General features: G+C 40.5%; 1 protein-coding gene across 1 annotated transcript in view; it reads right to left on the bottom strand.

Moving 5' to 3' along the window:
* Positions 1–578: 578 nt before the first annotated feature.
* LOC120427765 (uncharacterized) overlaps positions 579–17,743 on the bottom strand; it is a 167,035-nt gene continuing 149,870 nt past the window's right edge. The window contains exons 5-9 of the mRNA XM_039592677.2: positions 16,750–16,885; positions 11,646–11,817; positions 5,142–5,286; positions 4,882–5,080; positions 579–4,823 (exon numbers count right to left, since the gene is read on the bottom strand). Coding sequence (XP_039448611.1) covers positions 4,035–4,823; positions 4,882–5,080; positions 5,142–5,286; positions 11,646–11,817; positions 16,750–16,885 — 1,441 coding nt within the window. The 3' untranslated portion in view covers positions 579–4,034. The remainder of the gene's footprint in view (positions 4,824–4,881; positions 5,081–5,141; positions 5,287–11,645; positions 11,818–16,749; positions 16,886–17,743) is intronic.

Below are 17,743 nucleotides of genomic sequence, written 5' to 3'. Positions count from 1 at the left end.
TTTATTTGATTTTTGTTTATTCTTGTTTTTTCCACCGTTTTGTTTTTGTCTTCATTTGATTAATAATATATTCTTACTCTTGTGCAACGAGAAATACAGAAGAAAACTTCTTAAAATATCTATGTTTTTTTTTGTTTGTTTTGTTTTCAATTCAACAGAGACGGGATTAAAATTCATTGTGTTCTTTTACATCATAGTTCATCATTCAATCTCTCTCGCGCGCTAATCATTCCGTCAGAACTTTTTTTTGTTGTTGTTTCATCTCAATTTTTCGCTTCGCGTCATCGCATCGACGCAACGGGACCCAATCTCATCGTTATTCTGCACGACCGTCACCCGGTTTAATGACTTTTTTTTCGTTTTAATTCAGCCAAACCCTTCGATGATGAGCTCTTTTCAAAAGAAGCGGGAAAGGCTCGTCGCCGAAGCGATCCTGAGCGAGCGAGCGCGCGCGCTGTAAATCACGACCAGAGACAGTCAGTGTGAGTTGTTTGTTGAATGGGGTTGTATTTTGTGCTGCTAAAAAATTGGGAAAAGAAACATGAGTTTTCCTTATTTTTTTTTTTTGCTGGTTTAAACTTCTGGTTTTTTGCTTTGTTTTTTTCCTTTCTTGTGTGTCATAGATTAATAGTGTGGAAGCGGACCCGAAAACAAACTAAATTTGGGAAAACGACTTGGAAACAACGTTTAAAACACGCTAATGTCATACAATTTAGCGTTAGTGTGATTTTACTTTTTTTTCTCTTATGTTCGTTATCACATTCTACCTATGTATAATCTTCATTTATTGATTAATTTGTCTTGCGTTTTTTTTACTCTTAATTTTTTTCCTCGTATCGATTGGGTGAGTGAGAGTTTGTTTTTTGCTTGCTGTTACAACACCATTCTGATTCCTATATTTTTTTTGCTTTGTTTTTGCTCTAGAGATATCGAGAAAGGGCCTCTACAAACAGTCATTTATTAGAAAAGAGTTAGAATCTAAAATTCCGTACTTTGTATTTGCTGCTTCTAAATTTTGAATCGATTTCCGCCTTTTTTAAGTTCCCCTAGAGTGTGAGTGCGTGTGAATTTTCTTGTTTTTTGATTTCGGTTTCCCTGCAAGTGAAAATTTTCTCTGTTTTTCTTTTGTTCAACGATATTTTTAAGTTCTGCTTTCTAGTTTCAAACCGCTTTCAATTTGTTAAAATCAACCACGTTCAGCTTAAAATGGCTTCAGTGCTTTCCTCGTTTTTTTTTTCAGTTGATCCACATGTATTTCTGTCTCTCGCTCTCTCTGTCTAGTAGAATTGTTTACCAAAATATCACTACCACAGTAAGATGAGAGCTAAAGGAGCGCGAATTTGTTTGTAGTTTTCTGCGGGTGCGGGGGAAACTTTGCTCATGAATGGCAATCATCCGAATTGTCCGCTCTCCACGCGCCAGGGAACGCGCTCCACAGTAAATTGTCTTATAAAACTAGCATCTACTACAAAAATAATAATTACTAGTTACTGTTTTTTTTGTTGTTTTGTTGTATATATTGTATATATAAGAGAAAAAGTCTACTACACTGTACCATTTTATCATTGTTTTCTTTGCATTCATGCGTATGAAAAAGGGTTGTTTAGGGATTCCAATTGATTTTTGTTTCTGTTCGAGTATTAATTTTGCTGCAATTGTAGGATTCTCACAGTTTGCCTTTTTTGATAATGAGAAGAAAATATATGCTTTTACAGGCTTGGTTTTTGTTTGTTGCTATTCTACTCAGCTAATTGATGTATTTTTTTTTGTTATGGTCATGCATCCATTTTGTGTGTGTGTTAAGTTTTGTTTGCTTCTAATCCATTTAATAATTTGTTTTGTCACTACTTAAGTTTTTGTTTTATCAGTTAATCGCTCTTGATAGATTATTTACAGCGCAAACCAAAACCAAACATTAATTGAATGAAATTAAAAAATCATGACCTAATCTTACAAGTGGAATGTACCCCATTTAGCTTAAAGCCGTTTGACCTTAACTTTGAGTTAATCAATTTGACAGTTCGAGGCCAAAACAAACATTAGATTACACTCCAACGTGTAAGCTTGCTTGATAATGCATATTGTAGCAACATTTGCTTGCGCAAACAACGAAACAAACGACGCAGTTACACACTTTCCTGTGAAGATCTGAAGTTAGTTTGTTTTGTTGACACGATCAAACTCCGGTACTACGCGTGACAAAAATTCCGGATTCCAACAATTGTGGTGATTTCAACGTTCACAAAGAAGGAAATCTATGAGTACGCATTGTAAACAAAAACCGTTGCGAAAAAGAGGCAACCGGGGCTGTGAATTTGGAGTAGAAGTCATTCGAGCAGGATTATCACTTGATAACCCGGAGTTGCGGTCGGTGTAAGTGGAGTTTGGATTTTTGGGGAACTGGATTTGATGTTGCAAAATCTACAAAAGTCGAATTCTTACCACGAGCTGTTCTAACTTCACTCTGGAAGAGAACTGAAAAATATTGAGAAAACAATCAGCAACTTTACTAAACGCTTTACGCCAAATGAGGTACAACCAAAGCATTTCCTATTCTTTGCATACCATTTTCCTCAATTTACCCTTCACCGGAAGATGCGAAGTAAGCTGCTCCGAAACTTCCAGCGAGCGGTGAATTTCGACTCGCCAAAAAACGCCCAACGCTGAGAAACCAATTGCGGTACAACAAATCTGCCCGTCGTCCTGTATATTGTGTGTTGTTGTGGTTCATGTGTAAAATTAACTATTTTGCAACCCTCCCAATATCATCCAACACCCCTTTCCCCTGCTGCTGCTGTTGCTTATTTTGCAACTGTGTTTGTGTCTATTGCGTGAGAGTGTGATTGTTCTGGTGAATCTGTGGTGGTGGTAGTTTCCATTTATTCTCTATAGAGATATCCAGGCGCGAGAGTGTGTTAGTTTGTAACAAAATTTACACGCAGACAAAGGCAAATCGAGTAGAATGATTCGTCTGTCAAAATCAGCTGTGTCCTTTGTTATACCACGAGCACGTGGTAAACAGCTGGTTTCAACAGACGATTGATCTACTCGATTTGCCTATGTCTGCGTAAAAAAAGTGTAAACAAAATCAGCTGCTTGGAATTCAGCCAATCACAATCGTTCAAAACCAAAACAATACTTCAAATACAAATACTAACACAGAATGATGGTGTGCGTGAGAGAAACCGTGGATATCTCTATTGTATTGTTTTATTTGCTATTGTTTTCCCCCCAGCGGGCCTTTCAGCGCCGCGGTAGTAGTTGTAGTAGTACTTTTGTATAATTAGTAGTGGTGGCTGGCGTGAGACCATTTTTGATTAATCTGTATTGCGACGACACATTGAGTTCGGCGTTACTGCTAGTCTGTGTGTGTTTGTGTGAGTGGGTTTGTTTTGGTTATTTCCTTTATATGGTTTCTGTAACTGTGTGTTTGTTTGTGTTTGCGTGTGTTAGTAGATCCAGGTGAAGTCAAGATTATACTATTTCTTTCAGCTTTATTGTTTCCTTTCTTGTTTGTTTTTTTTTTTGGTGTGGGTGACATCTTCGGTGCGATCTGGTTTTCTTTCTCTCTGTGTTGATAATTGCTTTCTGCGCCCTACTCACTGGCTGGATGGTAAATTGTCTAAATTATTCTGGTTGTAACATTGATTTGTTTGTGTGTGTTTGTTTGGATATCTATCATGATTAGACAAAGAATAACATATGATAATAGTGTATGTTTGTAATTGATAGAATAGTTGACTCTGTTGGAAACATTGGTTTATGCAAATTTTCTGTAAAAGTTGAAAGAAACAAGACTACGTGGAATAGTACGAAAGATTGAAAAAGAAAAGTTTGGAAAGACAGACAATATTATATTAGCACTAAGTTGGAGATGAAGTAAAAAATCATTTTACAATTAACTAAAAAAATGAATGTCATTTCTCAAATTCTTTCTTTCTTCAGATATTAGTAGTTTTGCTATAAAATCAGTTTGTTTTTAATCATGTGTTTATCTCTCCAGCTATGCGATCGGAGTTCTCAGATCAACTGGTTTATTTCTCCACATGTTTACTTCTAGTTGCTTTTGTATTCGTGTTAGTCACAGTACTAGTGTTATTGTGATTAGTTTGTGATCTAGCTTTAGTTTGTACTCTGCGTAATTTCTTATGATTAACACTATCACTACTGCTGCTTGCGGCGCTCGGGACATCCGGCTGCGGGGCGTTGGCCCCGCCGGATGAGGGACCAGCCGAGGGCGAAGCAAGCGGGTTCATCTGGGAAGCGTGGGAAGGGGACGAACAGGTGGTGGGCACTAGAAGGGATAACACAGCCGAAGAAGACGACGCCGACGGTGGGGACGGGCAAACCGACGACGACGGTCCGGCCGAGAACGACGAGTACGAGGCCACGAGCGAAGCCAGCGGAGCCGACGCGAAGGGTGGGTTCAGGGGTGATGATGATCCGGAAGCTGGCTCGCCACTGGTGCTGGACGCGGATGAACCTGCCACGACGTCATCGCTGGCACTTTCGACACTTTCAAACTTTCGCTTCTGACTGCGGGGAGATCCGGTCACGGCTACGATCACCGGAGCCGGCAGCGGCGACATGGGCTGCGCGTCCAGATCCAGCGCCATCGCGTTGCCCTCGTCGGCCTCCAGCGCAGCCGGTTCCTCCGGAATCGCAGCCAGGCCAACCTCCTCGGGCCGAACGCCCTGGTTGACGAGCGCCTGCAAGTCCTCCGGAAGCATGGCAACGATGGCCTGGCCGCACGCGTTACAGTTGGGCGTGGCCGGACTCTTGGAGCGCCAGTACTGCAGCTCAGTTTTGCACTTGTTCAGTTCCTAGAAACAAAAATCCAATCAACACACCAAATCACCGAGCTACAGCTTGACTCCCTACCTGCAGCAGCGTGGAAAACTTCCGCGAGATCTCCTCGTTCTTTTTGTCGTTCTCGTCGAGCCGGTTCGCGTACTCGAGGGTTTGCTTTTGCTGTTCCGCCAGCAACTTCTGCTGCTCGGCGATCTGCTTCGCCTGCTCGGTGGCCTTCCGCTTGCACGTTCGCAGCTCGCTCCGTAACACCGACAGTTGATTGTTGTATCTAAAAGCAGACACATTTTTAGTTGAACCAATTTTAGGCAAAAAAGGAGTCGCCAATTTACCGCTTCATTCCCTGTTTGATCTTGCGGATGCCCTTCCGGAGCACCATGTTGCTCTGGGGCGGCGAGGACGAGCTCGAGTGTGATGTGTCGCGCGACAGGATCGAGGAGGAAACCTCCAGCGTCTTGAATGGTTTTGTACTAGAAGCTGTTGTTGCGGGGTAGAATTTTGGAGGAAGAAAGAAATTATATATTTCCGTTTTGCATTTATTCTGTAATACACTTTGAACTTCTTTTTTATTAGATCTATAACAAAAAGGTTTCAAAATTTGCCATAGCAAATTACAATGATTATAATCTTAACATTGTAATTATTTGTTAAAAGCTGACAATCTTTTGCATGTTTTTTGGCATGCCTCCAAGAAATGCAGTTTTTCGAATTAGTCATGTATTGTAATGTTTAATGTTGTTTATTGTTTATTGTTCACCGTCTTCGACCAGAGTCGCACAGACTGAATATCTTAAAAACTAACAAAAAATTAAACAGTCAAATAACATAAAAAAAAATCACATCGCATCAAAGAGCTAGAATTTTTCGTTTGAAACGTTCTCTGGTCATGCTAGGCTCGTACTCGTCAGATACGGAGTTGAAAATTCGGCAGCAGCGGTCAATTGGTCGGTTGTATCCATATAGAGTACGATGGAAGGGAATCCTCAGAAGGGGCTGGTTCCTCAGCGTCCGCGTTGGTCTATGCACCGTGATTTCTTCTCGGAGTTGCGGGCAGTCGATGCGACCGGTCAGAACATCGAAGACGAACATCCGTTGAAGAAAGGTTCGCCGCTTTTCTAGTGACACCATTTCCAGCAAGGTGCATCTGTCGCTGTAGCTCGACCGCCAAACGCCGTTCCTCCAAGGCAGACGGCGAAGGGCATAAAGAGTGAAACGGCGCTGAACTTTCTCCAAGCGATCACGTTGATTAGCGTGGTGCGGCGCCCACACCTGCACAGCGTACTCCAAGATGCTTCGAATCATGGTGATGTAGAGCGTTTTAAGGGCATTGATGTTCTCGAACTCAGCAGTGTTGCGACGCAGAAATCCAAGCAACGCGAACGCCTTAGCTGTTGTGGAAGAGACATGCTCCGAGAAGCTCAGCTTGCGGTCGATCAGCAGACCGAGATCCCTGATTGAGCAGACGCGGTCCATTTCGTGGCGGTCGAAGGTGTAATCGTACCGAATTGGAGCGGGTGATCTGGTGAAGCTGATGCTTTTACATTTGCTGGGGTTCACCTTCATTCCGTTGAGATTACACCACTCCTGAATCGCGTCGATGTCCTGTTGAAGAGCGACGCAATCAATGGTGGACGCCACGGTACGGAAGATCTTCAAGTCATCAGCATACAGCAGTTTTTGAGACTGCAATCTTTGGCAGATGTCGTTGATGAAGAGAATGAAGATCAGCGGTCCCAGATGGCTTCCTTGGGGGACTCCAGATGGAATCGGGAAATTCCTCGATTGGACGCCACCGAGACGGACGTAGCCAAACCGCCCCGAAAGGTACGAACGGATCCATGCTGTCAGCCACCTTGGGAACCCCAGCCGGTCTAACTTAGCGATAACAAGCGTGTGGGGTACCTTGTCGAACGCTTTGGCGAAGTCGAAGTAGATCGCGTCAGTTTGCTTGAACTTTTCAAGGTTTTCATTCAGTGCGCTGACGTACGCCATCAGGTTGGATACCGTGGACCGTTTTTTGACAAAACCGTGCTGGAACTCGGAAATTACTACCTGGGCGGAAGAGTACATTCCCTCGTGGATAAGCACCTCGAAAACTTTGGGCAGGCAGGACAGGATGGAGATTGGCCTGTAGTTTTCAGCAGCCGTAGTACTACCGGTTTTGTGAATGGGTGTGATCGCTGCAAGTTTCCATTCGTCGGGAAAAGTTCCTTCAGACAGAGAGCGGTTGAAAATTACGCTGACTGGTTTAGCTAAATGCTCAGAAAGCCGTTTGATGAAGGAAGGTGGGAGCCGATCAGGACCGGCACCTTTCGATGGATCGACAGCGTCCAGGGCGGATTTTACTTCTGCTTGTGAGAATTCTGGTTGAGGAAAATCGACATCATATGTTGGAAGGTCGTTCAAATAATCGTTCGAAGCAGAAGGTGCATCCGCCTCGTACACGCTACTGAAGAAGTCGGCAAAGACGTTTGCAGCGTCCTCCGGATTCTCAGCGGTGGAACCGTTGAGCGAAATCCTTGTTGGAAGGACACTGGTACGTTTCCTGCTCCTCACGTATTTCCAGAATGACGATGGGTTGTCTTTCAGGTCCACTTGCACCCGATTCAAGTAATCGCGAAAGAGTGAGTCTTGCAGCAATTCGTACTCGATTTCCAGACGGTCGACAGCGGTTTGATTTTCTGGTGTGCCGGCTTTGAACAATCTTTTACGTGCTTTCCTCAGAATGTTCCGACGATTTCGCAGATCAGCATTCCACCATGGAAGCTTCTCAGTCCGGTTGCGTGAGACACGCTTTGAGGGAACGAACTGTCGCACGATTTCGTAAAGGACGTCGTAGAAGATCGTAGTCGAAGTATTGGCGTCCTGATCTTGCAGAATGTCATCCCAGTCAATGCTGCTGAGGGATTCGGTGACACGGTCAAAGTCGCAGCGACTGAAATCCGGCTCAGCATCCTCGATTCTCGTTGCCACGCCTGGGATATCGGGGTAGTCCACCCGAAGAATGAACGGCTTGTGATGACGATCCGTTCTGAGGATCGGTTTGGGCGGCTCGATCAGTTCGACTGAGAGCGTATCGTTGACAAACGCAAGGTCGAGGATTCTTCCGTTGACATTAGCCAGCGAGCAGATTTGGAGGAGTCCCGTTGCAACAACATTTTCGGTCAGCGCCAGCTCTTGTTCCGTAGATGCGTTCAACGGAATGAAACCGTTTACGTCCACGTCAAAGGTCCATGCAAGATGCGGTAAGTTGTAATCGCCGGTTACAATAATTGAGTCATCATTAGATGGCAGATCAACAAGCTCCTGAACGGCGGTCCCATGTGAGGTGTAGACGTCTGGAGGGCTGTTTGGGCGTATATAAATACAGCACACGTAGACGGTATGATTCCGGGCTTTAATCCGAACCGCAACCTGCTCGAGATGCTCGTATCCCGCAGAAAGAACACGTGTGCACGTAAAATCATGCGCCTTCTTTACTGCAATGAGCACGCCGCCTCCCCTACTGCGATCGCTCGTCAATTCGTTCCGGTCCTGGCGAAACAAGTTGTAGTTTGACGACAACTCCGCATCCACGATGTCATCCTGCAACCATGTTTCCGACAGCGCAATGACGTCGTAGTCGCTGCTGGCCAGGGCGAGGAAAAACTGCTTCGTCTTGGTACGCATACCACCAGCATTTTGGTAGTAGACGGTAATAAAGCTCAGCGTGCCTTTGGATTGCTGCAAACTTTGATGATTCAGTGCGGGACTACTGTCGTTAATTTGATTGTACTCGCCTGTGGGTGGAGGTCGGAAACCCCCGCTGCCGTGTCCGTACACAGGGGTGTTAGGCCGATGCTAATATTTTTCAAAATTTTTGTCCCTCGGCTCTGGGGGGGTAGTGGGGCAAAAAAATAATAAAAAAATAAAAAACTAAATAACAAGCCAAAGTTTCACCATTTGCTTGGAAAAAGTGTATTAAAATGCATTTTATACTAGTTCAGTTGTTTTGCAAATATTAATTTTCAAAAAAATGTTAGATTTGACGAAAACAAAAAGTTTAGCGAAAAAAACATTTTGCGATAATATACATCGACAATTTTCAAAAATTCAAAAGATTTTCAAATCAACCCAAACATGCTAAACATGATTCAATTCAATTTTTCAACTCGGTTTTATTGGCGAATAATCAAGATACGATGAGTTATTTTGAAGTGCATAACATAGTTTTGGAGTTCCTTTCAGCTGTGTGTTGTGCATCATAATCCATTTTGGAACAATTATTTCTTTAACTAAGGCACTAGCAAGAGTAAGAAAAAATTAAAAAAAAAAAACTTACAGAAATTGCAAAGTAAACATGATTCTAAGCGCCGGGAAATGCATTTTAATTTGATTTCAGCTGATTGCAGTTTAATTTCCATTGATGTTTTGATTTTTTTTGAAAAAATATTTTTTTTGCACTCTGATTTTTCTGGCCAACTTTGAAGGGGGGAAACAAAAACTTAAAATAAAATTTGTTTCGAAAATCTTAATCGGGCCAGTTATCGACTAACGCGCCCTTTCATAGATTTTAGTATCAAGTTTCAAGATTTTCTAATATATGCGACCTTAAAATTCATTATATAAAAAATCAAAAAAAAATTTTTCATCAAACATTGATCATAAAAACAACTCTCTACTGTCTAATTTTTTTCGACAATCTGTTTTTTCCGTGTTCAAAAGGCAACTTTTGTTCAACGAAAAACATTTGTGTTATGTTTTTCTTTATAATTTTTGATATGCAAGTAATGCAAAACTATCTTTTTCTGTCTGCTGTTTTTCACAAATTGGGATAAAAATAGAAGCGATGTGCCGTTAAGCCATATCATTCCAAAAGTTATTTTTATAAAATTCACAATCTATTATTACCGTGAAAAGTACGACAAATTCCTGTTACTGTCGATATTTCATGGCAGGGTTGCCACATCTTCAACTTCTACAACATTATGCGGAAGAAATTGTTATAAAAAATCGTAACAATCTTCTTAAAGAAATGTACTCACAACTTTCAAAAGTGTTGCAAGAACCTTGATATGTTTCCTCATTGGAAACATGATTTGAACATGAACATGAATATGAACGCATCATAAGTTTTTCCATACAAGTCCCCAAACAATTTTACGAACTTTGAAAAATTTCGAAAAAAAGTACTTTAAAATAATTTATCTTAATTGATAAATTTTACCGTTATAAAGTTATATTACATTTATGTATACATCTGGAGTTTTTTTTTTGAAAAGGTCCAGAAAAACCAAATTTCCAGTTTTTGCTTTTTGGGTGTTTTTGAAATCGCCTTGAGTCAGGGGTATTAAAAAACACCCAAAAAGCAAAAACTGAAAATATGATTTATTGGACCTTTTCAAAAAAAATCTCCACAATTCAATTTCTTTTCTTTTTTGCATAAAAAAAAAAAGACTTTTTCGTAAAATCATAACACGTAACCTTATGGACGGAACAAATTTGACTTGGGTTTCTTTCGGCTTGGGACGGACTTCATTAGAGCGACAGTACAGAACACATATAAAACTGTAAACTAGAGCGTTTAGTACGGTATGTCCACGCCTTCTTCCTCCTCTGTAAAATGTGATCCGTTCTCAGAACCCCCCGTGCGGTAAACACAACGCAGTAGGGCTGGCCGGTTTAATTTTCGCAATACATATTCTGGTTTCCAGCATGCTTTCATCAGACTGGCTGCGTTTGTGTTAGATTAGACTAGATTGAAGTAAATAGGAGCAGACGTGGCTGACTGGTTACGGTGTTCGCTTTGAAAGCGAATGGTTCTGGGTTCTATTCCCATCTGCTCCCAACGAGAAAGTTAAGAACACAGAAATTTGAAATGATGAATATGAACGAAAAATCAAAATCGCTCGAGGCGGGGTTCGATCCCCCGTCCTTTGGATTGGTAATCAAAAATGCTAACCACTAGGCCATGACGACTTGATGAGCGTGGACTGGAATTAGGAATACTGTTACAGAGAGCGAGTTGTGGCGCTATAACCACGGTAAATAGTGTCCAGGGCATTCGTGGAAATTCAATGTCCCATCCCAGAGGGTCCCGGAGTACCAAACACCTTCTTAGCATGGTGCTCCCAACGAATACAACCAATTCTCGGAGCGTATGGTGGTGTGTCCCCACGCTGGTGGTTCCTCCCCTGTCGATTCAGAATTGTGTTGTTGTTCGAACACTCTGTGCTCAAACTCAACTCACTTCAAGACGAATCATGTCTCTGCGATACGGCTTTACGCAGTAGGCCTGGCCGCTTTAACGCTTGTGATGTTTCAATGCATTCAAATGCAATGGCGCACTACAAATGTTAAATGACAAGAAGAGTTCTAGACGTCATCTAACCTAAGGCACTCTCCAGGATCCCTTCGAAAGATTGGCTGCGCTAGTGTCTGATTAGATTAGATTAGATTAGATTAGATTAGATCAGATTAGATTAGATTAGATTAGATTAGATCAGATTAGATTGAAGTAAAGACATTCTCAGTCTCAAATCTAGAGTTTGTAACATTAGAACAAACTTTTAAGTTATTGTCAAGGACAATAATTGACAACAATTATTGTTGTAATGTTCGAAACTGTATTGGAGAAGAAATGAAAAAAAAGAAAGATAAAAAAGTAAAAATGTTGACCTGTAGTGGTTGTTTTAACCTAGCAGAGTTTGAAAAATAAAAATGAACAAGATAATCGGAAGATAGGTTAAAAATACAAATAGTAAAACGCATAACATAACAAGAAGAGCGTAGTTCATCGATTCAGAGTTTTTTTTTCTACAGCGGATTCAGCAATAAATTATTCAACGTGTACTCACTGTAATCCTTATTGAAGTATGTTATATCAGGTAGGTTCGGCTCGATGTGCTCCCGAAAGTACTCCATGGCCATCGTGGACAGATCGAACAGCTCGTCCGTCACCTTGAACGGCCGGGCCAGCGTCGGTGTGCTCCGGATGTAGTATATCACCGAGTACACCTCGTCCAGGATCTATTGAATGGAAAAAAGTAAGCAAAAAGTAAAAAGAATGCGTTAGTAAAAAGCTTCTGGGAAAAAGTACAGATAACCGAGTCGAACCAACCGTAGCTCAAAAAGAATTGCTAATGAAAAGACAAAGACCGGGCGCGTGGTGCAACGATTAGAATATTAAATAAATCATCGCAAAATATATGAACGATGCAACTGGCAGAAGCAACATTGCGAAACGAACGAGCCATCGCCGCAGGGAAGAAGGTGTTACCACAGATAAGCTTTTGTGGAGGGAGCACTTTACTTCCTGTCCCGGGGGGAAACAATGAGCGAAAAAGCACACTTTAGAATGACCCCGCTAGGTTTATTTCCATACCGATTCCGGAGAAAATTGGTGCTGATCTGATGAGGGGAGGTGCAACTCTAGAACTTTTAAAAGTAAATTAACTCTACTCATAGGCGGAGTAACATACAATTGGAATTCAAAAAGACTTTAAAATAATATAGTAAAAATTGTCAAAAATACTAAAAGGCTTTGTTTTTATAAAGAACTTTTCAGCACAGAAAACACTGTTTATGCTGATCCTTTTTTTCCAAGGAGTCCATCCACTAAGCTCTGGTCCGGTCTGGACTGACTGGCCGGCGAATGCTCTAAGCTTAATAATAAATCAAGAGTGTAATGAAACCGGAATTATGTAGAAACACACCATCACAGAACGGCAGAGAGCAACACAGTGGAAATGGCTTGAGCAGCGGTGAACCGAGAAAAAATATTCGTTTCATTATCAGACAGAGAGCTCTCAGAGGAGGATTCTGAACGAAAAGCAAAAAAAAAAATGGACAATATGCCGGTGCGATTCCTGGTGAGGTAATATGAAAAGGAAGGATTTTTATTCTATTATCCTGGCAGGAGCAGCCGGAGCAACTGCTTGATCTAGAGATGGAGTTGGTAACAGAACCAGTGACGACTGATGACAAGAGGATATGAGAGATTGAACGTCAGGATGCAGTTGAAGCTTTTGCACAAATTGAATATTGTATGCCTCCTTGGTGCCTCCCCATCCTGGATCTGAGTATGTTGAAGTTTATTCGGTATACTGAGAAGTCAGATTGAAAATTGCTTTGAAATCAATGAATTTTTTAACATAACACTTTTTGCAAGAATAAATTAGTTTTTAATTTGTTTAAAAATAAAAATATAAACCTAAAATAAAAATAACATGATATAGTAAAAAACCTTTTTGTATTACTGTACATTGGAACTTCACAAAAATCAAAATATTTGTAATCGAGCCTAAACACGCTAAATATGACTCCAACGCAGAAAAAACAAGATTCAAATTATTTTCAGATTATTAGACTTTTATTCTCATTAGAATTCTGAAGTATTTGGAAAAAAAATTGCTCTCGATTTACGCGACGTAAACTTTGAACAATGTTTGCAACCCCTAGATATAAATTTTAACCAAATCGTACAATGAAAACTTTTTGTGTGAAAAATTGCATTGAAAGTGTAATGTAACCCTCTACAACCCAGCACTGCCTCTAGGCAGGCTTCAAATCTAAAAATTCGCCAAAAATCAAATTTTCAACCAATTTTTGATCTTTAAAAAATATTGGAAAGAAGAACACTTAAAATCGAGATTGAAATGTTTTATGAAATTTTGTTAAGGTTTTTCAAAATGTAATTTTATCAGGGGTCAACCTTGGCTGTTTTTTTTACCAGCATTTCTTATATTTAATGCATAAATAAGTAAAAAATGAATCAAGAAAAACAAGAGAGGTAAAGTTGGTCTAAGAACAAAAGTTGCTCAAAAGACTCCCAAGGGAAAAATAAAAATACTCGAATTTTTGTTTTTGGTTTATAGGGTTAACAATTGGGTTAAATTGTTTGAACATAATCATGAAATTTGAAAAAAAAAAAAATGGAAAAATAACGGGCAAATCTTCAAGAATCGCCGTACGTCTCATTCCGGTGTGTTTAATTTTCAAGCAAGTCTTGATCTACAAAATTCTTTCAACAAAAATCAAAAATATAAATTCTGTTAATTTTGCGACGCAATCAAAAAGTAGATCAACGCGATCTACTTTTTAATTAAGTCCTTATTAAAAAATATCTATAGCATTTTTAATACTTCAAATACTAGATTACTTTTTCAGAACAACCAATTAAAATTGAAATTAATCTAGCTCAAAAGATGACATAAAGTTGATCAAAATCGATTTTTTAATTCGGTTCAAAGGGTGTTTTTCGGAATTGCAAAAAAACGTTGAATGGAACTCGTGGCAAAACTTGACTTTTTCATGACTCGTCATATTTATCCAACTCGTTGAACCTAGTTAAATAAATGTTCGACTCGTGCTGAAAAAATGCATAAACTACTATTTCTAGATACCAAAGCAATTTTGAAAATATTTGTATACTTCAATGTTATAACTTTTTTCCAATCTGTGGACCCAAAATACAAAATTTGCAGAAAGTCTTAAAATGCCCTATTTGATTAAAAATACGAAAACAAACATTATAAAATGTTTTCTAAAACTGTGCTAGTTATTCAATGAAAATTTGAATTATGTTGCCTCTATGTTAACATTGAAATGTTTCCAAAATCGTCGTTTTGTCCGATTTTGGAAACATTTTAAGCAAAATCGAAAGAAAACATTGACTATTTTTCGACAACATCGAGTTACAAAATTCGCTTACAAGATTTTTATCCGTGTGGCTATTCTTCGATTCTCTGATCAGTGTGTAGCCCAAAAGCCCAGACCGGGTGGCAGCTCCCAATCGCCGACCTCGGAATGTTCCTAGTTAGTTCGATTGAGTGAAAAATACTGGTTGATTGTTTTCCCTCATCAGCTTGCTGCACCACCCGAAAAGTGAGGCTTCTATCCGCTGATTGGGAAATCCAGTCAAGCCTTAGAACTACGGGGGGAGGAAAATCATTCATTGTTATTTAAGCAGCTTCTGCTGGAGGCTCTCTCTCCGATACCAGAGTGAGATCAGATTATATGCTTTCTTGCTGGTATATTTTCTCGGTTCGATGCCTTTCCAGTTGTTGTTGCTGCCTGTCAGTGGCTAGTTGTGATTTTGTGTTGTTTTATTTGTTTTTTTTTATCTTCTCTGATGCTTCTCAACTTCACTTTTTGAAGCCCTGATGAGCAGTGAGTGACTGGGCGAGAGAGGAAATAATCTCGATGATTGTTTTCTCATTCGAGGGGGTCGATCCGGAGCTTTCTCACTGATTGAATCTGGTTTCTTTATCTTATTGTTTAAACAAAACCAGCTCGAGCTGAGCTTTCGCCCTTCTTGGTCCGATCAGCCAAGCTAGCTGTCTGTCTGCCTGTCCAACGGGGGAAAGACGAGAATAGTTTGCCGGCTGACTGGGGGCTAAATTCAAAATTGAGTAGTTAAGGAAGCTATGCCAGCTGAATCGGAAAATGGATTGAGAAGAGCTTTTAGCAGCTCGCAGACAGCGGCGGTTATCGCTCGCCCGAAGATAATCCGATAATGCTGGCAAAATTATCGAAGCATTTTTTTTGTACTTTTGTACTTCGACTTTCACAACAAACTGCGAACAATTTGCAACATGGCATATCATTATTTTCCGCCGGAAACATCTGACTTTCAAATTTCGCCCAAATCAATACAACTAAATTGATGCAGGACGAGGAGCAATCAATTTTATTCACCCACAATCGGGGAGAGGGGAGGGGGCGAGCAGCAACCCAGAAGGAAATCGAGGGAAGAAATAAATTTACAACCAACTAGTAGAGGGAAAATCAAGTGTTGGAGCAGTGTTGCCAGCGGGTACGATTTATCGCCCCAGTCAGACATATTTCAATGGGTGCTTGCGAATAATGGCCCTCATTGATGAATGGAAGAAGTGCAATGTAACAGATTTTTGTCGCTTCTAGTGGGACCAGAAAAAATAGAAGCAAATGGAACACGGGATGTTTGTGAACGAGGACCAGCTTTCGGGTACACCGAATTGTCCCTCCAGGAGCCATTTGTTCCAATCCATCCGAATCGGGACAGAAAGCTTTGGCAGTATTGCACCGTGACAGGGAAATCGGCTTAGGGGTAACCCTTGATTCGTTGATTGTTACCTGACACCTTTGTTGATTACTGTTAGTTTTTTTTAACTGTTTTAGCTATCGTATAAATAATTCAGTTTCGTTTTCCTCTCAATAACAAAGGAGCTTCTGAATTAGCGAATAAAAATTTAAATTAAGTGTTGACATATTAAATTAAATGATAAATATTGCAACAACATAAATTTCGAAACCAAGGGTTAGCTTTCCTTTTCGGAGCATAAGGTGGAATCCAATACCACTTCTCCGAACTTCCAAACAACACGTCCAAGGCAACACGGGCGGGAAATTGTGTGGGGTGGTGTTGCGTTGAACTTGTGGAAAAGGTCACGTACGTGACAGCGCGATGTATAGATTTTCTGCTTTGACAGTTTATCTATTTGTCAATCAGATGTATACGTTTCGCGTTTCTCGCACTCTCGAGTGCAGTCTCTGCGCCAAGTTGGTTGATTTGTAGTGAGAGCAAAGCAAAGCATTGGTAGATTTCCTATCCGTTTGGGTCTTTTTGGCCAGGCTAAAAGACAACCAACTCCGGGAATCGCGCTGATGCGTCTTCCAGCGAACGATTGGTGCACATTATTTTTCGAACCAAATGTCACGGAATGTGCATCGAGAGCTTTTGCTTCGATGGAAATATTTACTCATGATGAGCTCACGATTCAGATTTATGCTCCTCTTGCTAAGGAGCAATCTCGTCCGAAAGGTAATAAATAACGGAACGAAAATTTCAACTACCTCATTTAAAGACATTACACAACATTCAAACTACGAAAGAACCCCACAGCACACGATTGGTTGGAAAATCTGTTTAGACGAAAAGCTTTTTCCCCTCGCCCCAGAGTGCGGCATCCTACAACTTACCCCGCCGGGAAAAAAGCAACAGTGCTTCCTCTCGATATGTTTGCCGAACGTCATCTGCAGCAGCGACAGCCGCATCGAGCACGTCTCCAGGATATCACATTCGCAGGCCAGCGGGTGGTTCCTCCGGGCGGATTCCCTGTGGAGAGGGGGGGAGAAGAAAAGATATGGTGAGATTTGGACCGCTTATTAGTGTGGCATATCAGATATGTGAAGCAGCAGTAATGTGATGGGGTTTTTGGGGTAGATTTGTGTAACTATGTCAGCAATCTTTAGAATTAAATGGGTAGGGTAGGGTAGTCATCAATGAGACACTTTTGGTTTTCAACTTTCAACGATTTTTCTAATTTTTTCATCAGCATGTTTTAATGAGCTTTTTGTTGCATTTTATTTCTTTTAGTGTGTTCAAACATTGACCAAAATATGAGATCGATCCGACATCTACAGCCAGAGTTATTCAACTGTCTCATTGTAGACGCACTTGGCAGGAACAATGAGACAGCTGGGGAACAATGAGACACTCTACGAAAATCAATACTTTTCTAGTAAAACATCATGTTTTTGTATTGTTCCATTACAGGTGACTTGCCTTGAACATTTTAGAGCAATTTTGCCAACATGAAACTTTAATTAACAAAAGTTATACTAAAAAGTATTTAAATTTTGTAAAATCCATATATTTATACCAAATAACTTTGTATGTCTGGTTAAATGAAGTTAAAACTCTATAAATATGCCAAAAATCACCATTACTTCATGTTTTGAAAGATTTACATGGATTTTGAAATGTTTAATGAAGAAAAATCAAAGTGTCTCATTGTTACCCATGGGCTAACATGAGTGGGGAACAATGAGACAGCCCTGGATTCTGGGTATATTCTAAATTTTGGTCAAATCTAATGAAAGGACATTGTAGCCCAACTCAATCTCTATGGAACGTCGAAAGAAATTTGAAGAAATATTAGGTTCTGTGTAAATTTCAGCCTACGAGCGAAAA

The sequence above is a fragment of the Culex pipiens genome, chromosome 2 (assembly GCF_016801865.2).
Source record: "Culex pipiens pallens isolate TS chromosome 2, TS_CPP_V2, whole genome shotgun sequence".
Classification (NCBI taxonomy): domain Eukaryota; kingdom Metazoa; phylum Arthropoda; class Insecta; order Diptera; family Culicidae; genus Culex; species Culex pipiens.
The sequence above is the reverse complement of the archived record's forward strand: the minus strand, read 5'-3'. Positions and strand labels throughout refer to the sequence as shown.